The sequence below is a fragment of the Oncorhynchus mykiss genome, chromosome 15, assembly GCF_013265735.2.
Source record: "Oncorhynchus mykiss isolate Arlee chromosome 15, USDA_OmykA_1.1, whole genome shotgun sequence".
Lineage (NCBI taxonomy): Eukaryota > Metazoa > Chordata > Actinopteri > Salmoniformes > Salmonidae > Oncorhynchus > Oncorhynchus mykiss.
Window position 1 is genome coordinate 36,611,558 of NC_048579.1, and position 24,437 is coordinate 36,635,994.

Consider the following 24,437-nt stretch of genomic DNA (forward strand, 5'->3'; position numbering starts at 1 on the left):
GAAAGCTTGCTGTATTACCAGCTACGTTATAAAAAAAAACAATTTTACAGTGTTAGGCTTTCACAAGGCTCCTCAGACAGATGCGTGTCATCCTTGTAACTGCACATCAAACATAGCGATCATAATTGTTGATATTGTTAAATGACAGTTTTCAAATGCACATTTGGACTGATGGGCCTGTGGTTTGCTTTTACAGCATCAAAGCGGTATTTATTATAATCTTCAACGTCTCATCCTCACTCAAGACAACAAAAATATTTCCAAAAGTGGCACATTTTTGTTGTGCATGGTACACACGTTTCGAACGGGTGTCAGTTGAATCCCATACAGCGCTATAAAGGGACGTTATATATACAGTATGTTACAGTATAGCCAGTAAGTTCCAATTTAGGCGCTTATCAGTGACCAAGAATTGTAGGAGATTAACTTATCTCTCTCCACTGTCAAGAGGGGGGCCGCTAAAATGTTCTGCTTCACTTACGGCCCCCAAAAGACTAGGGCTGGCTCTGACTGTGGCCCCTCATGATGAGTTCAGATTTTCTGTGGCCACCACCCCCATCAATGTTGCCCACCCCTTGTAAAAAAGGGTTCAAATGTCCTTGTCCTTTAGATTCCTACCTGGACTTATTTCAATAACAAAACTGTTTTTGTTTTCCGTTGCAAGACCTTTTGCTACGTTGTGCCCTACTGAACATGACCCTGATGTGGTTCCTCCATCCCCATCCTCACCTTAAGATTCCTTCCATTGATGTAATCCAGGTCGTGAAACATGCCTAGTTCACAGCCCAGCTTCCGGAAGCCGTTCATGGAGGAGGGCAGAATGTTGCATTCTGGGAAATATGCAGCAGCTATGTCGTTCAGCAGCGAGCAGACCAGGAAGCGCAGACATTCTCTTCTGTTAGCTGGTATGTCTCTGTAAGGGAGGTGATTTGTTGGTCTGAGATAAAGAGAAGACAGACACAGCGTTCTCATTGGAATGAACAATATTTGTGCTTAAAGCAAGGGATCTCTTGAAATCTCTATAATTTATATTCAACTTTGTCTTGGTATAAATGTTTGTTACCTAAATTAGCACTAAAGCTGACATTGTACCTATGTGTGTTCCCAGGGACATCATATACAGTGCCTTGCGAAATTATTCGGCCCCCTTGAACTTTGCGACCTTTTGCCACATTTCAGGCTTCAAACATAAAGATATAAAACTGTATTTTTTTTGTGAAGAATCAACAACAATTGGGACACAATCATGAAGTGGAAGGACATTTATTGGATATTTCAAACTTTTTTAACAAATCAAAAACTGAAAAATTGGGCGTGCAAAATTATTCAGCCCCCTTAAGTTAATACTTTGTAGCGCCACCTTTTGCTGTGATTACAGCTGTAAGTCGCTTGGGGTATGTCTCTATCAGTTTTGCACATCGAGAGACTGAATTTTTTTCCCATTCCTCCTTGCAAAACAGCTCGAGCTCAGTGAGGTTGAATGGAGAGCATTTGTGAACAGCAGTTTTCAGTTCTTTCCACAGATTCTCGATTGGATTCAGGTCTGGACTTTGACTTGGCCATTCTAACACCTGGATATGTTTATTTTTGAACCATTCCATTGTAGATTTTGCTTTATGTTTTGGATCATTGTCTTGTTGGAAGACAAATCTCCGTCCCAGTCTCAGGTCTTTTGCAGACTCCATCAGGTTTTCTTCCAGAATGGTCCTGTATTTGGCTCCATCCATCTTCCCATAAATTTTAACCATCTTCCCTGTCCCTGCTGAAGAAAAGCAGGCCAAAACCATGATGCTGCCACCACCATGTTTGACAGTGGGGATGGTGTGTTCAGCTGTGTTGCTTTTACGCCAAACATAACGTTTTGCATTGTTGCCAAAAAGTTCAATTTTGGTTTCATCTGACCAGAGCACCTTCTTCCACATGTTTGGTGTGTCTCCCAGGTGGCTTGTAGCAAACTTTAAACAACACTTTTTATGGATATCTTTAAGAAATGTCTTTCTTCTTGCCACTCTTCCATAAAGGCCAGATTTGTGCAATATACAACTGATTGTTGTCCTATGGACAGAGTCTCCCACCTCAGCTGTAGATCTCTGCAGTTCATCCAGAGTGATCATGGGCCTCTTGGCTGCATCTCTGATCAGTCTTCTCCTTGTATGAGCTGAAAGTTTAGAGGGACGGCCAGGTCTTGGTAGATTTGCAGTGGTCTGATACTCCTTCCATTTCAATATTATCGCTTGCACAGTGCTCCTTGGGATGTTTAAAGCTTGGGAAATCTTTTTGTATCCAAATCCGGCTTTAAACTTCTTCACAGCAGTATCTCGGACCTGCCTGGTGTGTTCCTTGTTCTTCATGATGCTCTCTGCGCTTTTAACGGACCTCTGAGACATTCACAGTGCAGGTGCATTTATACGGAGACTTGATTACACACAGGTGGATTGTATTTATCATCATTAGTCATTTAGGTCAACATTGGATCATTCAGAGATCCTCACTGAACTTCTGGAGAGAGTTTGCTGCACTGAAAGTAAAGGGGCTGAATAATTTTGCACGCCCAATTTTTCAGTTTTTGATTTGTTAAAAAAGTTTGAAATATCCAATAAATGTCGTTCCACTTCATGATTGTGTCCCACTTGTTGTTGATTCTTCACAAAAAAATACAGTTTTATATCTTCATGTTTGAAGCCTGAAATGTGGCAAAAGGTCGCAATGTTCAAGGGGGCCGAATACTTTCGCAAGGCACTGTATGTTGCTATGTTAATCTGCATTCTAGCAATCTTAATTTAGTCAGTTAGACAACTTCAGACAGCCTAGTATTTTAGAAACGAGTCCATGTCGACTTACACTGTCCTCTTTGGACAGTCTCTGTATGAGGTCGTTGATGGGGATGGTTGTCTGTGGTTGGCACTGACTGGCAGACTGGCTGGGGATGATGGTCATTTCATGTAGTGAAGTGAGGCTCTCCTTGCTGGTAAACTCCACCAGTTATCTTTGACAACCTCCTTTCAATATACATTAAAGATAGAGCTTTTTTTAAAATGTTAGTTAGATTTTATTTTTTGTTTCAGACACAGATTAAAAAATAATACAATAAATAATATTGAGGACAATTGACATTACAGATTGTTGTTCTTACATAATCGTATACATTTTTGCACATTTAGCAGAATGTGTTCATAAATATATAAAATATACTTTGCAAGCGTTCTTAAAATTATGTACACATTATATGGTTGATTAGTCCAGCTGTATACAGTATATTTGATGTAGCCCCTTCCTTCCATTTTCAGAAAAGCTGTTTTTTGGCAACTGCTAGGGCCAGGGTTACACTTGTTTTTGTGACTGTTCAGTCCAAAAACCTCCCGATTTTTTTCACAATCCCATACCATATGTAGACAAGTCCCCTCTACAGACGGACATCTCCAGCAGCAGGCGTCTGTGGGCTTCAGACCGACCCTGTGAAGCTTACTAGGAGTCGAATGGTAAAGGTGTATCGTTTTCGATTGCGTTAGCTTTAGAGACATCTGCCGAAAACCTCATTCCATTCTGCCTTGGTGATATCGCAGTCCAGGTCTATTTCCCATATTCTCTTCACGGCCTGGAGTCAGATGATATTACTCCAAGGTTCACTCTATACACTCCAGGAGTTTTATTTGATAGATGGTGGGAAAACGATTGGAACCATTTCCCTGTTTGACCGCTAGGTTTTATGGGTATTATGACACCTGCAATTCAGGCTGTATGGAGCCTGAATTGCTTAGAAATAGTTCCATTGGTGGTAACTGTGGCACTGGCCCCCGGAATACAGGGTTTTGATCCATCATATAAAGTGGGGGCTAAATCCATCGGACTCCAGGGCTTTAAAAAGGAAACCCCACTCCACCCTATCAAATGCATTCTCAGCATCCAGGGACAGAGCTATGGCAGGGGTTTGGCAGGTCCTTATAGCCCATTTTATATACTTTTATTTGTTTGCTATCAGCGCCGTACCGGTGTTGGAAAAAGCCAACCTGATCAGGGTAAACCGGGTTGCTTATAAAGCGTTCTAGTCTTTTTTGTTAAGACTTTAGACAATATCATTAGGTCACAGTTTAGTATTGAGAGGGGGTGGTAATTCCCACATTGTGTAGGAGAAAAGATAGACCTCCTTATAAATTACTCCCTTAACAATACAATATTTTCAATTAATTTAATTATGTTCAGTTATTTTTGGATATGCTATTTCCCATCATACTGTAGTTACATACAGACAGCATTGCTTTTGTTTCCATACATTCGTGTTGATTTGTAGATTCATATCTTAGCACAACTGAAATAGTTACATAGCTTATATAAAATGTGTTGATATTTCCATGTCTGGATAAATACTTCAGTAACTTTTTGTTGTTGGTTTTAGCAGGGCAGCTGATTAGGACAGATCTCTCTGCCTGCTCTATCCTCTCTTCTTGTAATGTGTAAAAATATTTGTCTCCCTCCTTTGGTTCTAAAATAATAAAAAAAACAGACCGACACTTCCGTCTTTGACATTGAAATTTAGGCCTAATCCATCTAGCTAACTACACAGATGCCATGCTAGTATGGTGTTTTCGCGAGCTACTTGTGTTAATGAATTAGTTATAGGAGAGACAAGACCAAGATGAGACTCTGGACAAGGCGGATACGGTATATTTGAGGCCTTTTAATCTAGCATAGTGATATCTGGCAAACGTGCAGCACGGCTCTCATCGTCCACTCTTAGGGAGGTTTCGGAAAAAGAGGGCGTAACACATATTTGGGCAGTACATTTATACATTGGAATGACGTAGGTAGATTCTAGTAGTCCTGGCTCCTGGTTGGTTGTTCGTAGGTGATAGACAGTCCTCTCCAGCCTGTTGTCTGTATCTCATTGGTTCTTGACAGAGTTCATTGTCTTTGTAGCCCATCCCAAAGGGTTTGGAGCAGTGTATATTCATGGGTTATCAGTGTGTTTAACAACAGTCCGTGAATGCGTCATTACATGTTTTAATATGTTATTACAACACCCCCTCTTCACGTCTACTAGACGTGACAAAACTAAATGTAAGAAAAATAGAATAGGACATTTTAGGAAATTTGTAGTCCCCCTCTTCACGTCTCCAAAGAGACGTGAAAATTACTCATATGTGCATGTTTCAAACTCCACCAGAGGATCCTCCTGTTGTAGGAGGGGGAACATCAGTGCAGGGTCATTATTTGGTGCAATAGCAGAAGTAATGACTCGAGAAAGCAGGGAGCGGGCACATGGGATGCAACAACAGCCACAGAGGGTTAATATTGCAACAAACACAGAGATAGAGACCAGAATAGAAGAGACCAGGACCTTATATTTACCAAATGCATCCATCCAGGAGTCCCACGTGCTGGTATCAACCCCAGAGTGGGATTTCATTTTACCATTCAGGGTACGTAGTCCTTCTAACGCAACAGTGAGACTGCCATCAGAGGCTGTGTTATTGGGGATAAATGTGCAACATTGCTCCCCAAACATAAAACATATCCCACCCTTCTCAGCCAGCAACATGTCAACGGCAATGCGATTTTGAAAAGCCATAAGGGAGGTAGCCGCCAGTTGACCATGTACGGCCTCAAAACCTTGTTGAGTCCAGTTCCCTAATTTTTTGGACATTGAAATGTATATAGTTAATGCGGTCAACATTTTTATTCACAGTGCACCACCAGCAGAGAGATGATTGAAAACCTGCGGCGACCTGGTCCACCAGCTTGTACTCATCAGGGACCCCCCTAGGAACACCTATAGCATCAATATATGTGGGATCCCCAACAGTCAGGGCTGCTTCCCACTTGGTTCTGGTAGGCAGAAACTGTGGGTCCACAGCCTGTATCCGGGTCACCAAATCACCCACACCTATAGGGTAAACAGAGATAGGCAGTAGAAGTGTTACAAGCGCACAAGTACCCGTAGCCTTATTGGGAGGTCTGTCAAAAAGCCGAGGTCCCCCACACCACCACCAGATGTCAGCCCTGATCACTGGCTTAAAAACACCAACTACTACGATAGTATTTGTACACCAACCAACAGGGAGCAAACATAACTGTAGTATACCCCCTGTCATGTTAATACAGGAGAATTCGGCCCTGGCAACATCAGAGGAAAATACTGGTGCCCTGTCCGTAGCGGAGACAACAGGGTAAACTGCATCCCACAAGAAACAATTACCAGTCGGATTGTCTTGGTCCATAAGGGGCATTAAACGTCCGATCTCGACAGTAGCCGGGACAATGCGGAGCAATGGTCGGGCACCCATGCAAACTACACAACTAGTGGGGGTTGTATTGGCTGCTTGTTCGGTCAATAATAGCCAATTGTTAGACAAACCTGAGATACCTGTAGCAACCCGAATGTTCTCATCCGGGGTAGGGGTGGTGACCACTAAAACAGCAGAACCCCACCCATCCCTGTGCTGGGGCAGGGTATGTGGCTTTGCCATATCGTCACGCACCGTCACAGAAGTAGGCTGTGGTTCTGGCGTAACACAGATATATAGTGTGAAATGGACTTCAGCCCTGTCGGTATCTACATATGGGGCCAACGTAAAAACCTGACACCCCATAGTGGTCCCAGGTCGTACAATCAGCTTTAGTTGAAAACCAGTGCGTGAAAATGTAAGCCGTTTGCGCCAGGCAAGAACAACCCGTCCCTTGGAATAGCTGGACCAGTCATGCCCCGTTTCTGCCACCAAGTTTTTCCAAGACCACTCACCATATCCCCCTTTGGTTATATACCAGTTAAAACTGGAATAGGTCCAGGCAGGTAGCCCCAAACTATTTTGCGCATGACCCAAAAGGCCCCAAGGCAGGTAAACGGTGGTGGTGGCATTGAAAGGCAAACACAAGGTGGTGCTCTTCAACTCCTGGGGGGTGCACTTAGTGACTCCCACCTCACGCCTAGAAACAGTATGGTCTTGTGGTAGATAAGAGGGAAAAGAGAGAGAGTTAGTTTCACCTGGCAGAGTAGAATTCAGTGTGTGAGTCTGTAGTGGGTGCATCTGTAGTGGGTGCATCTGTTGGTTTATAAGCCATGTGAGTGTACATACAGTGACTCCTCCCATGAGAAGAAAAATAACAAACAGTGGTCCGGAGATCCCCAACCGTTCCCAAGGAGTACGGTGTGACTTAGTCAGTGAATATGGGGTTGAACCTCCCATTTTCCCTGACTAAGGAGGTGCAAGATTTGGGGCCGAATGTAGACCACTTAGGTCGGTTCTGACTTCCGTCAGTGTGCGGGAAGGGGTTGGAGCTGGTGTACAATGTGTGAGGTGGTGCCAAGGTGCGCCCAATTTACCTTTGACCTGGACTGAGTGTGAAGTAACCTCCTTCACTTCGTACGGACCAGTCCACCTGGGTTCCAGCCACTTTCTCTTGTGGACCTTCACCCTTACCCAGTCTCCAAGTTTTACCTTCAGTGGTGGCGTGTCCCCCGGCAGCTCCCCCTCCGGTACCTTGTGAACCTGGGTAGAGAGTGCTGCAGAGAGAACCGTCAGTTTTTTCACATAATTAGACATTACAATTTATTGCACATCAAGGGCGGGCATATGACCTCCCTCCCTTGGTGGGCCAGGCATGACTCTACCAGTCATTATCTCATGAGGAGAGAGATGGGTGCCTGATCCTGGTGAGGCTCTCATGGCCATCAACGCCAGGGGCAGGGCTTCGACCCATTTCAACTTCGACCCGGCACATACGTTTGACTTGCGCGTTCCATGAGATCTTGGGATTGTGGCCTATAACTGACTTCGCATCCTCCCCCGCCGCTGGAATTGCCTCTACCCATTTGGAAAACCTATCCACCATCACTAATAGGTATTGTTTCCCATTAACCACCTTATCCGCCCCCATGTCTGTGTATTCTATGCTAATAACCTGAAATCATGCATTAGGTAATGGGTATGAGTCCATTGGTGTTCGATATGGTTTCTTTGGGTTGTGTCTGTCACAAACATTGCATTCGTCATAAAATAAATAAGTCAGTCATATTTTTTATGTGAGGGCCTTTTGGAGGGTCTTTAGTTTGCCTTTGTGTGTGTGGGGCCATGTGCTTCTCATAAAAGTTCTGGGTCCATCAGTGTGGACTGCTTCATGGGCATGGGCTGAGTCTCTATAGATATTCACAGTCTTTCCTTTTCCTCTGATGAGGGCCTGCGTCAATCCGATGATTTCAGCTAATTGGGCCGATGTTGGTTGAGGGATGATGGCTGTGAGCTGTTTTTTCAATAGCTTTTGCTACTGCAGCAACGTATCTGGAGCATGTTGACTGTCCTACCTCAATGTGGTCAAGTTTAGAAGAGTAGTGCATCAAGACCCGTCTCTCCCCCTCTTGTTTCTGGAATAGGACGGATGAGGTGAATCCTTCCCTTCCAGAAACATCCAAATGGAACTTGTTCTTGTAGTCAGGTGCAGTCAGAGCTGCTGCCGCTGATAGATCTGTTTTCAGGAGTGCTATGGCTGTTGATGCTTCAGCCGTCCAGGCCAGGGGTGCATGGAGGTTCCTTGATCGTAGGATGACCGGTGCTGCCACCCCCTCTGGGCCTCACACAATGGTACAACACCTGATAGGAGGGGTCAGGTGCATCCTGTCTTCGTCCCAGTCTGCAGTGTAGAGGCAGTCATCGGTTTCTGTTGCATTGAGTGTGCAATGGATCTCAGCTTGGGGAGTCTTTAATGGGTGCAGTGTAGATTTGAGCTTTCAGTTGGTTGAACTTAAACTGGATGTGAGGGGTGGCAGGCCCTGTGGGTAGGCATTTTGGCCAGTACACTTCTGGGGTTTCAGACAGTGTGGGCATCTTTTATGGCCAGGGCATGGTGTTCCCTGCCATACCTTGAAACTGTGGTTGGTTGTAATCTTGCTGTTGCTGCTGCATGTGGCTGGGCCCTGGGTGGTTGTATTGTAGAGGAGGGGGTCCTCTTCCTCCTCCTCCTCCTCATCCTGTGTTCGTGGCTTTGGGTAGTAGTATTTTCATTGCAGTTAGTGTATCCATGTAGAGGCTCCTCCATGTAGGCTGGGCATCTGTCCCATCAAGGCGGTCTTCCCAGGCTGGTACTCAACGAAGCATGGATCAACTGCTGGGCGTAGGGGAAGTTGGTAGGCCCCTTCCTGCTCCTTTCAGTGCTTGTGTCAAGCCTATGATTTCAGCTAATTGTCTGTGTTTGGAGTATAGGAGAACTGAATAAGATCGTGGCCTTCTCTCTTTAGGAGGCCCGGTTGAGATCCACCTTCCCTTCCTTGGGGGTAGTTCAGCAGGGACCCACCTGGGCCTTGTAGTGCTGTGGGGCTTGAGCAAATCGGGCCTTTCTTCACAGACAAGGTGGCCTTCTTGAATCCCCACAGTCATGTTCCCTTTTAGCTGTCCTCCCTTCACCATGAAGACCGGGGCCTGTATGGCTGCTGGTGTGGTGTGGGTTTTTAAATGGGTTGTGTGGGAGGTATGCGAATGGATTTTGTGAATAGGGAGGTGGCACTTCAGTCTTCTCTTCCTGTGGCGGGTATAGAGGGAGCGGGGCCGATGGGGTGGTCACGGTGGGTGGTGGTGTGTTGTGGTTGTTGTTTGTGCCTTCTCTGACGTCATCTGAGGCCCCAGCAAGCACCCCCATCATATCAGGTTTCTTTTGTGGGCATGTCCTTTTTTTCACCTCTATTGCCCATGTCCCTATTCTCAGCTCCGCCTCCGCTCTCTCTCTCTCCTTCGTTCCTTTTTTCTTGAAAAAAATGGCTGCTATTCTTTTCTGCCTCACTCTCTCTCCCGTGCCTGACTGCCTCCTCTAATTCTCTTTCCATAGTGCTGAGTTGTTCCCTGGATGGGGCAACTCCACCAATGTAACCTGCCTGGGTCCATCTTAGCCTAATTTCCCCCCATATCTTCTTTATTGATTTATATTCCTGTTTTCCTCCTGCCCTTTCCTGTATTCTCTGATCTAAATATTCATTGAATTTGAGTTTGGGAACGGTAATTGAGGCCATATTGACGATTCACTATGTCTGGGTCCGATAAAAAATTATGTAAAACAATTAAAAACAACTAAATGTTGCACATTGCACTATGGCCCTCCGCAACTATGTGCACTTAGCCCGTCACTTGGTCAAAACCAGCGATGTATCCCTGGTGCCCACACAGACTTATCTCTCGTGTCTCACCCTCGTGCACACAGAGTTTTGTAGAATTGCTGTACTATAATATCGCAAAGGGATATTCGCGAGATAATCATGCGTCTAGGGTATTTTACTGGAGTAATTTTACAGGTTCACACATTTCTACTGCCTGGCGAAATGTTAGTGTCCCAAACGCCTACTTTTGGGTCAATGTCAAAGCATTCAAATGCCTTCTATAATATTTGTCAAATTAATTCTAGGCAACCCCAACAGCACAAAGAGAACAGAAATCAATTCGTTACACGGCACGGCGGCCGCACAGCCCCGCCCAAACTTTTGACTCGGCGGTCAAATTTAGAGCCGGTGGTCAGTATCACTCTGTCTCATGGAACGGTGAATCAGTGACATTAATCTGGAGAGATCAGGTTTAATTCCTTCACTCCTAGTCCAATTTTTTAGCTTATTAACTGATGCTCCTAGTGGGATGTCAACTCCACTAGTCCCAGTCTTTGTTATGTGTCTCGATCAATTAACAAAACATTTCATCATCTCATTCATATTTCATTTCACTGAGTTATCGAATCCCTCACCGTAACACCTAAACGATTGCCAAATCGAAAATTGCCAGACTATCTGGACCCGATTAAAACAGTGCATCACATTCCATCAAATTCTGTTATCAAATCCTTCACCGTAACACCTAGTTGATTTACATATCAACTATTGCCAGACTATATGGATTAGATTTTAAACAATATATCACATTCTGTCCTCCAATTCCTCACCGTAACACCTAGCTGATTTACATATCAACTATTGCCAGACTATTTGAATCAGATTTGAACAATATATCACATTCTGTCCTCCAATTCCTCACCACGACACCCAGTAATTTTATTACTGTTGCAGGACTATTTGAATCAGATTTGAACAATATATTTACACAGATATCATTATGCAAATGCCTTTGGTTATTGGATAATTTTTTCATAAATTTAACGGCAATTCATACTCACGCACTCAGTACTTCTGACCATAATTTGGATATTGATTATACTATAATATGCAGAATTCGATTAAACCGGTTCTGCGTACCTTTATAATGTCGAGCTCTTTGGTCAGTTTCCTGAGGCGAGTTGAATCCCCGATGGCTCCTGTAGACAGGTCGCCCGTCCTTCTAGAATCTGTTGTCAACTTGTCTTTTCTCTCATCAAATCTATGGACCGAATTCATGGATTTCAACCATCCTCTGCTACCAATTTGTTAATGAATTAGTTATAGGAGAGACAAGACCAAGATGAGACTCTGGACAAGGCGGATACGGTATATTTGAGGCCTTTTAATCTAGCATAGTGATATCTGGCAAACGTGCAGCACGGCTCTCATCGTCCACTCTTAGGGAGGTTTCGGAAAAAGAGGGCGTAACACATATTTGGGCAGTACATTTATACATTGGAATGACGTAGGTAGATTCTAGTAGTCCTGGCTCCTGGTTGGTTGTTCGTAGGTGATAGACAGTCCTCTCCAGCCTGTTGTCTGTATCTCATTGGTTCTTGACAGAGTTCATTGTCTTTGTAGCCCATCCCAAAGGGTTTGGAGCAGTGTATATTCATGGGTTATCAGTGTGTTTAACAACAGTCCGTGAATGCGTCATTACATGTTTTAATATGTTATTACAACACTTGCCACAACTTTGTGGCCCCTATGCCTTTAATGTTGAGCATGATCAGCTAAACTACATAAATTAACAAGTGGCAGGGAGCTTGAACTGCAGTAGTCTTGGGGCAACTGCCAGCTAGCTAGCTAACGTTACCTACAATGAATGACTAGCTCATGTTACTTACAGGATGCGTCTAATCGTTGGATGAAAAACCTACCGATTTCATGTTTCTTTTTGAGTACATTGGTCTTCCTGGCAGCAGTACTAGTTCCGATCTTTCTTTGAAAGCATGAATCTAGTTATTGGAAGCGTTTTGAGAGGCTACCGCTTCCTCTCTTACATAACCTACACGCCAAAGGAGTACGCCATTGATGCCCTGAGTGGCATTAAAGCGCATATGCGTGTTCCCCCTGTTCAGAGACGGCTCAAACAGAACTAAGAAGGCTCAGTCAGCTGTAATATTAATATTGGGTTTTTACTCATGTGCAATACCAAACTGATCAATTTAATTGTTTGTATTGAAATGACTTTGTTTGCTCTCTGTAATGCAACCACCTGCGTTTAGTTTCATTACACTTCTATCACTTAAGTAATTTCTCTACACTTCTATCACTTAAGTAATTTCTCACATAACTGTTATTGAACTTCAACAACACGAGACATTGCGAAACACAGTATTGTTATTGACGCACATAGAGCGCAAGGGTTGAAAAATCGGAGAAGGGTTAAATTACGTTCCTGTATGTGGGAATTAATGCACAATAATGTTGGATGCCAGCAACTGATTAACCCCGCCGGGGCGCAAACGGTAGATAGCTAGCCATACACAAGTACGTTAGACAGTGTCCATCGTCCCGCTTGTTGGGCACTGGTTTCCCCCAGTTCTGTTAACGACGGTAAAGGAAGCTTTTTAGTTGTCGGGAGCGAAGGACACTGGGTGCTAGCTTAACCAGCTGGACTGGAGTATGATGAAAGACTGCCCACATGCAGCAGGAACGCCCCGAATTGCTGGCTGCAGTTTCACACCATTGGAATATACCGAACTATTCTATTGAATCTGATGAACCGCAAGTCTTTCTCTGAGCTTCCTTCACCTGAATACGTTCGCCTATGGAAAACAAATATTACGGGGAAATTAAGGAGAATGAAAAAGAAAAACGGAACTACAAAGGAACCCTATGACTATAACACTCACAGCATTCGCATAGTTTTTCATTAATACAGTACTACACCTGCACACGGAGACTGATATGGACTTCCTCTGTTGACAACTTCCTCACTGGTGAGGGTCCGTAGGCTTCAATGAGCAATAGAGTCGACTGCATACAGACGCAAGAATGGAGTGAGCACAGTCAGACCTGATCCTAAGTTATTACAAAGACTCAGGTAAATCATATTGATATTACGCTTTTATAAACTAATCCTGATTCGCCTTATTTGCTTGCAACCTTATTTTTCCAAAACGTGTCAATTAATTTAGTTGCACCTCTTCACTTGGTTACAATGAGAACACATCATGTGATTTAGCAGAAGTGGAAATTTAGCCTGTTATGTTTTCATCACTTTATTAAGGCTTCTGAAGTCCCTAACATGAGGGTGCAATTTCACCAGAGGCTTCCCAGCTAATTGTGAAATTACCTTTATCTGCAAGGAAAACGGGTTCATCTATAGATTAGATTCCCCAACAAGCTGTACCAGGATCAGAATATCAAAGGATCTTTCCATCATGGAATCTCAACTTTCCATTTCAGAAACCATTTTGGAGCAGTGAATCCAACAAGATGGATTACAAATATGACAATGCTGGAATAGAACTCCTGCTGGCTCACATGAACATAGAGGACATCATCGACGTGGTGGAACATCTCTACCACACCACGGAAGAGGAAAAAGAGGCCGGGGCGTCGTTTGCGGAGGGTCTCTCTCAGGAGGAGATGGACGAGAACGAGGAGACAGTAGATGATTTGTGGGGCGAAGTGACAGGAGGGTCCCAGGGGACACAGCAGAGGAACAGTGGTGGCAGGGTAAGGTACGGGACGGTGGCGGACTTGCTCTCTTTTGTCAACCAGATCTCTAACATGCAGCCAGAAGTATTGCAGCACTTGCCGGAGGAGATGGGTGTGTTACTGAACAAGGTGAGACTTCAGGACATTGGTTAGTCTTTTGAGCAGACTATGTTGATGGATTCTGCTCACAAAGGGACTCCTAGTGTTAGAAATGACACTGCATGTGTGTCTCTGTCTGTGTTTGTCTGATCATGGGTAGAGTTAAGAAGAGTATACTTCTTTGTACAAGGTTTTAACTGCCTTTACTGGGTCAGAAGCACCTCTCACACTGTATTTCACTACTTCTGTGCAGAAACACATGGGGCTGAAGAAGGGTCACTATCGCATCGATTCAGATGTGTTACTGTTTCCATGGAAGTGGACCTATAAGACTCCTGGCTCCGGCGGCCATGTTCCAAAGGGCTCTTTTGGGAAAGTCCACTTGGCCCAGGATGCCATAACCAGGAAGAGAATGGCATGCAAACGGGTGAGTCAATGAGCCCCGTGCTGGAATGTCTGGCATGTTTTTGCAGAATACATTTCTCCAAGCAACCAGTTCGTTAGGACAAAAACCCATGTCAAAGCATCATGTCGCATGTCAAGTCAGTTTGCATACAGACACTTTGAAACTTGCAACAACACTATGCAAGAAGATCATTGTTTTCACTGTGACACAAAAAAGCCAGCATTGCATATGGATGGAAACTGAAAGTATTTGGCTGCCTACCCCACAGGAAACTGAGCAGAAACCCCCCACAGTAACAGCTCTGGTTTTAGACAATAACAAATGCAGTGGGAAAGAATCAAACGGCATTATAGAATATCACCATTAACACATGTTTTCCCCGCTAAAGTTCTCATTTGATATCTATGTTTTCATTTTGAGTTTAATGATTAGGCCTGCTGGTATTCACCTGGGGTGAGGATAGCATTGATATTATGTCAGCCCACAAATAGTTACACATGATGAGAGTGGCTTCCTGGTCTGGTTATTCAATAGTCATTGGAAAGTTGACGTACTAAAGACTTTGTGCCTTAATGGTTATATCCATGCTCCTAGATCCCCATGGAACACTTCAAACCAGCCGATGTGGAGATCCAGGCACGGTTCCGTCACGAGAACATTGCAGAGCTCTATGGTGCTCTCCTCTGGGACCAAAACATCCACCTGTTCATGGAAGCCGGCGAGGGAGGGTCGGTTCTGGAGAAACTGGACAGCTGTGGGCCCATGAGGGAGTTTGAGATAATCTGGGTCACCAAGCAAGTCCTCCGGGGCTTGGAGTACCTACACTCTCACAATGTCATCCACCACGACATCAAACGTGAGTAAGAGCTCAAAACAAAATGTTGAAAAACACACATTAGTAGACAGAGACTAGCGTAAGAGTACGCGTAAGAGGGAGAAGAAGAGTAATAGGCATACAGCCTCTACTTTTACCAGGGTTTAGAAACCTAGGGTTTCTCAAATTCTAGCCCCAAATACAGCAGAAATGGAACCCAGGTATGTCTACACATGCACGCACGCTAGTGTGTTTGGGGCCTGTGACTGTCATCAGCCACTTTACATGTTCACACTTTACATCACCTACTTTACAAACGTAACCAGGAAAGGGCTTTAGAGTAGACCGCAGTTTAAAGAAACGGCTTCATAGGAAACTCAGCCGCTGACACCTTAAGAAACCACGGAGCTCCCTCTAATGTACCTCTCATTTCCTTTGAATGTATTTACAGTTCTCATCACATAGAATAAGTATTGACCTTTGAAGGTAGTGCTGTATCTAATCTTTCGGGATTGACTAATAACAGTAGCTAGTTAGTCCACACTATATTTGGTTCTGGGTTCTGAGACTATACTGTATCTTGCAACAAAGATTTTTTAGCTATGTATGAGATGGCTGAACTAAGCAGCTTTTATGGTGAATCTCACTCTCCCTCCCTCCCCCTCTCTCTTCAGCCAGCAACATCGTCCTGATGTCAGACAAAGCGGTTCTGGTAGATTTTGGCCTGACGGTACAGATGACAGAGAAGGTATACACCCCTAGGGATCTACGAGGCACAGAGGTGAGTGATTCTGCTGTTTTTTTCACCCTCAGGCCTATGACATGACAACAAAATACACCCTCGGGTCTATGCCATGACCTAGAGGTTTGGGGTCAATTCGTTTTCAATTCAGTCAATCAACATTTTTTAAATTGGAATTTCGATTTCTGAATTGAAATGGAATTGACCCGAACCATGATGACCTATGACATGACAAACAACAAGAGCAATGAATTGGAAGACCCATCCTACTCCAGTTACTCCATGAGAAGTTAAATAAGTGTGTTTAACTAGAAGATAAAAATGCTGTTTCTAGTTTTGGGATTGAGATCACGCAATGCCTCAGCACAGTCTGATAATGATTTATTCAGAAGACAAGTCAGTGCTCCTCTCACAGTGTCTCAGTCAAAAAAATGTGCAATGAAATCATCACATTCTTCCTCTGACGAGGAATATGAGAGATCGGACCAATGCACAGCGTGGTAAGTGTCCATAATATATTTTAATGAAATATAACTGAACACAGAAAACAAGAGAAAATAAATGAAAACCGAAACTGCTCTGTATGGTGAAACACAGAAAATAACTACCCACAAATCATAGTGGAAAAACAGGCTGCCTAAGTATGGTTCTCAATCAGAGACAACGATTGACAGCTGCCTCTGATTGGGAATCATACCAGGCCAAACACATAGAAATACAAACATAGAACAAAACATAGAATGCCCACCCCAACTCACGCCATGACCAACCTAAAATAGAGACATAAAAAAAGGAACTAAGGTCAGGACGTGACAGTACCCCCCCCCCCCCCCCCCGAAAGGTGCGGACTCCGGCCGCAAAACCTAAACCCATAGGGGAGGGTCTGGGTGGGCATCTGTCTGCCGTGGCGGCTCTGGCCCCACTTAGGTCACTCCACCCTAGTCTGGCCCCACTTAGGTGGTGCCTTTGGAGCGGCAACCCTCGCCGCCGACCCCGGACTGGGGACCCTTTCAGCGGGCCCCGAATAGACGGGAGACTCTGGCAGCGCCGGAGTGAAGGGCGACTATGGCAGCGCCGGAGTGAAGGGCGACCCCGGCAGCTCCGGACAGGCGGGAGAACCTGGAGGGAGGAGACGGAGAGACAGCCTGGTGCGTGGGGCTGCCACAGGACCCACCAGGCTGGGGAGACCTACAGGAGGCCAGGTGCATGTAGGAGGCACCGGATGGACCGGGCTGTGGGGGAGCACTGGAGCTCTGGTGCGCAGCCTTGGCACCACTCCTCCAGGCTGGATGACCACTTTAGCTCGGACCCTCCAGAGTGCAGGTACAAGTTTAACCGGGCTGTGGGTGAACACTGGAGATCTGGTGCATACCACTCGCACCTCTCCCTTAGGCTCGATGCCCACATTCGCCCAGCGGGCCCCGGAGACACAGCACGCAGCGCTGGCGCAGGATACCCTGGGTCGAAACGGCGTACCGGAGACCAAACACCCTGGGCCGGCACAAAACTCCCTGGCTGGATGCCCACTCTCGCATGGCATTTGCGGGGGGCTGGCCTATAGCGCACCGGGCTATGAGCGCGTACTGGCGACACCGTGCGCTTGACCTCATAACACGGTGCCTGACCAGTACTGCGCTTCTTCCGGTAAGGTAAGCACGGGGATTTGGCTCAGGTCTCCTACCTGACTCTGCCACACTCCCCGTGTTTTGGGGCTGCCTCTCGTGCCTGTTGCGCTGCCTTACCTCATACCGCCGCCACTCAGCTTTCGCTGCCTCCAGTCCTTCCTTGGGGCGGCGATATTCCCCAGCCTGTGCCCAGGGTCCCTTGCCGTCCAGTATCTCCTCCCAAGTCCAGGAGTCCAGAACCCTCTGCTCCTGGTTACCACGCTGCTTGGTCCTTTTTTGGTGGGTAGTTCTGTAACGGTTTTCTTCTTCCTCTGACGAGGAGTATGAGAGATCAGACCAATGCGCAGCGTGGTAAGTGTCCATAATATATTTTACTGAAATATAATTGAACACAGAAAACAAGAGAAAATAAATGAAAACCGAAACTGCTCTGTATGGTGAAACACAGACACAGAAAATAACTACCCACAAATCATAGTGGAAAAACAGGCTGCCTAAGTATGGTTCTCAATCAGAGACAACGATTGACAGCTGCCTCTGATTGGGAACCATACCAGGCCAAACGCATGGAAATACAAACATAGAACAAAACAGAATGCCCACCCCAACTCACGCCCTGACCAACCTAAAATAGAGACATAAAAAAAGGAACTAAGGTCAGGACGTGACAGAGATCTTGTACGGTGGACTATTGGTTTTTGTGTGTAATGTATAGGCTACAGAGTTTTACATAGGCTACAAAAGTCTGCATAGGCTACAAAATGTACAGTGTTTAAGGTTGAATGCCTTTGAACAGTAGCACTTTCAGATTCAAATGTAGTTAGGAACAGGAGGATCAGGAGGATCAGGAGGATCAGGAGGAACAGGAGGATCAGGAGGATCAGGAGGAACAGGAGGAACAGGAGGATCAGGAGGATCAGGAGGATCAGGAGGAACAGGAGGATCAGGAGGATCAGGAGGATCAGGAGGATCAGGAGGAACAGGAGGATCAGGAGGATCAGGAGGAACAGGAGGAACAGGAGGATCAGGAGGAACAGGAGGATCAGGAGGAACAGGAGGATCAGGAGGATCAGGAGAGGGAGGGTCTTAAGAAAGTTCATAGTGATTGCCTCATCTATATTTTCCCAATTCACTCCACTACCCTCTGTGGTAACCTATACCCTTGGTGACAGAGTGGGAAAGTCCCAGAGCAGAGAGCTAGACACCCAGCACAGCATTAATAACAGGGAGGGAAAGGGCTACCAAACAGACAGCTAGCCAAAGGAGTGGAGCTGCTGAGGCTGCTGGAAATTCCAGTTGACAGACCATACCACAAGTACCATATTAGCTATACAGTACAGAGCCTAACATAAGGCCAGCTGCTCTTAGGGTTCCTGTATTATTACATAGTCATAGAGACACTGTGCATTATCAGAGAAAACTCTTCTCTTTGCTTTTTTCATGTTGTGATTGTTATTATTATCACTGGCTTCATGACGACATAACAAAAAATGACATTTGATAAAGAAAAATATTGTGTACTTTCCAAACACTTATTTTCTTCTTCTACAATTGGGATTATGCCGTTGACCCTGTGAGTAACAGTTGTCTTGTGTTTTCTTCCCCAGATGTATATGAGCCCGGAGGTGGTTCTTTGTCGAGGACACAACACCAAGACAGATATCTACAGCCTGGGCACCACCATCATCCATATGCAGACTGGCAGCCCACCCTGGGTCAGGAGATACCCACGCACCGCCTACCCATCCTACCTCTACATAGTAAGTACCACCCTACCTATCTCCCTCCCTACCCATCCTACCTCTACATAGTAAGTACCACCCTACCTATCTCCCTCCCTACCCATCCTACCTCTACATAGTAAGTACCACCCTACCTATCTCCCTCCCTACTCATCCTACCTCTACATAGTAAGTACCACCCTACCTACAGTGCCTTGCGAAAGTAGTCGGCCCCCTTGAACTTTGCGACCTTTTGCCACATTTCAGGCTTCAAACATAAAGGACAACAATCAGTTGTATATTGCACAAATCTGGCCTTTATGGAAGAGTGGCAAGAAGAAAGCCATTTCTTAAAGATATCCATAAAAAATGTTGTTTAAAGTTTGCCACAAGCCACCTGGGAGACACACCAAACATGTGGAAGAAGGTGCTCTGGTCAGATGAAACCAAAATTGAACTTTTTGGCAACAATGCAAAACTTTATGTTTGGCGTAAAAGCAACACAGCTGAACACACCATCCCCACTGTCAAACATGGTGGTGGCAGCATCATGGTTTGGACCTGCTTTTCTTCAGCAGGGACAGGGAAGATGGTTAAAATTGATGGGAAGATGGATGGAGCCAAATACAGGACCATTCTGGAAGAAAACCTGATGGAGTCTGCAAAAGACCTGAGACTGGGACGGAGATTTGTCTTCCAACAAGACAATGATCCAAAACATAAAGCAAAATCTACAATGGAATGGTTCAAAAATAAACATATCCAGGTGTTAGAATGGCCAAGTCAAAGTCCAGACCTGAATCCAATCGAGAATCTGTGGAAAGAACTGAAAACTGCTGTTCACAAATGCTCTCCATCCAACCTCACTGAGCTCGAGCTGTTTTGCAAGGAGGAATGGGAAAATATGTCAGTCTCTCGATGTGCAAAACTGATAGAGACATACCCCAAGCGACTTACAGCTGTAATCGCAGCAAAAGGTGGCGCTACAACGTATTAACTTAAGGGGGCTGAATAATTTTGCACGCCCAATTTTTCAGTTTTTGATTTGTTAAAAAAGTTTGAAATATCCAATAAATGTCGTTCCACTTCATGATTGTCTCCCACTTGTTGTTGATTCTTCACAAAAAAATACAGTTTTATATCTTTATGTTTGAAGCCTGAAATGTGGCCAAAGGTCGCAAAGTTCAAGGGGGCCGAATAATTTCGCAAGGCACTGTATCTCCCTCCCTACCCATCCTACCTCTACATAGTAAGTACCACCCTACCTATCTCCCTCCCTACCCATCCTACCTCTACATAGTAAGTACCACCCTACATATTTCCCTCCCTACTCATCCTACCTCTACATAGTAAGTACCACCCTACCTATCTCCCTCCCTACTCATCCTACCTCTACATAGTAAGTACCACCCTACCTATCTCCCTCCCTACCCATCCTACCTCTACATAGTAAGTACCACCCTACATATCTCCCTCCCTACTCATCCTACCTCTACATAGTAAGTACCACCCTACCTAAGTACCACCCTACCTATCTCCCTCCCTACTCATCCTACCTCTACATAGTAAGTACCACCCTACCTATCTCCCTCCCTACCCATCCTACCTCTACATAGTAAGCACCACCCTACCTATCTCCCTCCCTACTCATCCTACCTCTACATAGTAAGTACCACCCTACCTAAGTACCACCCTACCTATCTCCCTCCCTACTCATCCTACCTCTACATAGTAAGTACCACCCTACCTAAGTACCACCCTACCTAAGTACCACCCTACCTAAGTACCACCCTACCTAAGTACCACCCTACCTATCTCCCTCCCTACTCATCCTACCTCTACATAGTAAGTACCACCCTACCTATCTCCCTCCCCACTCATCCTACCTCTACATAGTAAGTACCACCCTACCTATCTCCCTCCCTACTCATCCTACCTCTACATAGTAAGTACCACCCTACCTATCTCCCTCCCTACCCATCCTACCTCTACATAGTAAGTACCACCCTACCTATCTCCCTCCCTACTCATCCTACCTCTAGATAGTAAGTACCACCCTACCTATCTCCCTCCCTACTCATCCTACCTCTACATAGTAAGTACCACCCTACCTATCTCCCTCCCTACCCATCCTACCTCTACATAGTAAGTACCACCCTACCTATCTCCCTCCCTACCCATCCTACCTCTCATCCTACCTCTACATAGTAAGTACCACCCTACATATCTCCCTCCCTACTCATCCTACCTCTACATAGTAAGTACCACCCTACCTATCTCCCTCCCTACTCATCCTACTTCTACATAGTAAGTACCACCCTACCTATCTCCCTCCCTACCCATCCTACCTCTACATAGTAAGTACCACCCTACCTATCTCCCTCCCTACCCATCCTACCTCTACATAGTAAGCATATCCTGACAGTTCACAAATGACTTCTGTACACTTCCAATAGATGCATGGAAATTGACAGAACACATATGGAGCTGTGAAGCCGAAGCTGTTTTTGCATGGGACATAATCAGTGACAACTCCACCAAGTATTAACGAAAAGTGGATGGATGAAGTGTATAGACGAGTGAATGGTGAACTTACAGGCCTTCCTCTTGCTTCACTGACGGGGCCGAAGGAGGGTAAACCCCTCGCTTGTTTGTGGCCAGTTATTCCTTGAAACAGACAAATGCAGTTTGACATTCACTGAAGATCAAACAAACTGTTTATGATAGAGGTAGGTCAGAGGCAAAGTGGACTATACCTAGTAGAATGTCATTAACACCTGTTTTACTGCACCCACCCAAAAGTCACATTTTTTCCATGACCCTGTACAGATTTCCACGGCATAGACCTAGATTCTTGCAACAGGATTTTTTTTCTCAAATGTCACGAGAGGCAGGTCCCTTAACGTGACTTTGTCTTCATCCTAAATGGCACCCTATTCCCTATTATAGTGCACTACCTTTGACCAAAGTATTATGGGCCCTGGTCAAAGTAGTGCACTATGTTGGGAATAAGTTGCCATTTGGGAGTCAGCCTCTGTCTATGACACGTTAGTAGTTTACTCCCTCGGTCTCAGTACAGCAGTTCCGTTTTTACTTTTAACAGTGTTTTTCCATGATCATGTTCCTGATTTGAATATGTCCTGTTTCTCTTTTTGAAGCGTTAGTCATCTCTGCTTTAAGGAAGGACTTACTTCCTCATTCTTCAAGGATGCCCTTTCTTGTACACCAAACTTATTTTACAAGATATTACACTCAATAGATGGAGCCATCAGATAGCATAGAGGTGCAGATTCAATGCAGGATAACTATTAGTTTCACCCTACCAGAAAATGTATTTAACAAGATTGGAAGAAAGCGTCGAGGAGTAGATTCGATCAGTTGTTTTTCTTCAAATACTTTAGCTGTGCTTGATTGAACTTGCCTGGCGCAATGGAATAGTCCCAAAAGTGCAAACGCCCATCCATCTAAACTCACCTTACCTGGAGGTATTACTTCAGACCTCTGACCATATCCTCCTCTCTCCCCTCAGATCCACAAGCAGGCCCCTCCCCTGGAGGACATAGCGGAGGACTGCAGTGATGTCATGCGGTCCTTCCTAGAGACAGCCCTGGAGAGGAACCCTGCCAAGCGCAGCTCTGCAGCCAAGCTCCTGAGGGACGAGGCCATCAACCCTCCCAGAGAGGAACAGCCACGCTGCTGGAGCCTGGACTCAGCCCTGGTGGAGGCCTCCCACCCTCTACTGAGGCAGCATAGCCAGCAGCCTGACACCACACAGGGTAGGGACTTCTATATTTTACTGTTCTCTATCATTGTTGTTCCCTAAAATAAACTGTTTTATATACTGTTCCTCACAGGGTAGGGACTTTTAGGGATATGCTAATAAACTGTACATCTGATATGTTTTAAAGTGCATGTTTCTCTGATATTCAAATGACAGAGTACACACTAAAAAATTTGCATATGAGGGCACCTATTAATACAACAACTATTCTCTTTCTCTTCACAGAATCCTCATTGTACTCTGAGCCTGAGGACTCTGCCCACCTGAGGCGAAAGGGATCCCTGTACATCGACTTGGGGGCAATGGCTGGATACTATAATCTAGTGAGAGGTCCCCCTGCCACAGAGTATGGCTAACCCTGAGCCTAACCTCTGAAGGAAATTTGTATTTCCTTCAGAGGTAAAGATATCAGAGACAACTGTTACCTTTCACCTTAGCCTGGTACTGATGAACTGGTCAGAGACTCTCAAGAAGTTGAGTTCGGGACGCATGAAGACTCAATGGTGAAGGTGTGACTGATGCTTTTGGAAAGAGATACCAGAAGGACAGAAAATTGGATAGAGACAGTAAATAGCCTGCACTTCAATGGCGCTGGACTCGTGTAATGAAATTGACCAATGTCTGAAGAGTGGTTTCTGTAGCTGCCTTAATTTGCCATCTCTCAACAATGCAGCGGCTCATTGGATGTAAGAGACGTGTTACTCAGTAACACTGTGTTTCACTGGCTAACAGTGGAATCAGTGACATCTTGTGGGATGTTCTGTAGATACATGCTATACTGTATAAGCATCTTATACAAGTTTGTTTCTTAAAGAAATGCATCTGAATGGGTCTTGTGATTGAGGCGTCATTCTATTATTTTGTATCAATATGAAAACTATGATTTCTGACCGTGTATGTGTGCTTTGTACAAATTGTACAATTATATTGTTTTAAACGTGAAGTTCTTAAAATGAACTTATTTGTGTTTGTTCCTAAGGAATATGAGAAGTGATTTTGAGAATTGCTATGCAAGTTACACCATGTACATGACTGATTCATTTGTTACTTTATTTGTGTGATCATTGTTCTTTACCTGTTGGGTATGCAGTTTTCTTTCATAGTGAATAAAAATATAAATGCCACTTGCAACAATTTCAAAGATTTTACTGAGTTTACAATAAGGAAATAAGTCAATTGAAATAAATTCATTCGACCCTAATCTATGATTTCACATGACTGGGAATACGGATATGCATCTGTTGGTCAGAAAACCAAGCCGTGTCTGGTGTGACCACCATTTTCCTCATAAAGCGCGACACATCTCCTTCGCATAGAGTTGATCAGACTGTCGATTGTGGCCCTTGGAATGTTGTCCTACCCCTTCAATGGCTGTGCGAAGTTGCTGGATGTTGGTGGGAACTGGAATACGCTGTTGTACACGTCGATCCAAAGCATCCCAAACATGCTGAATGGGTGACATA

At 44.9% G+C, this 24,437-nt stretch overlaps 1 protein-coding gene across 1 annotated transcript; it reads left to right on the forward strand.

Annotated features, from left to right (window-relative positions):
• Positions 1–11,898: 11,898 nt before the first annotated feature.
• LOC110490026 (mitogen-activated protein kinase kinase kinase 8) lies at positions 11,899–24,175 on the forward strand. Its single transcript, XM_021563113.2, has 8 exons — positions 11,899–13,166; positions 13,532–13,915; positions 14,139–14,312; positions 14,886–15,147; positions 15,780–15,886; positions 19,080–19,232; positions 22,723–22,969; positions 23,200–24,175. The coding sequence occupies exons 2-8, from the start codon at positions 13,562–13,564 to the stop codon at positions 23,328–23,330; spliced, it is 1,428 nt and encodes a 475-aa protein (XP_021418788.1). The 5' UTR covers positions 11,899–13,166; positions 13,532–13,561; the 3' UTR covers positions 23,331–24,175.
• Positions 24,176–24,437: the final 262 nt, after the last annotated feature.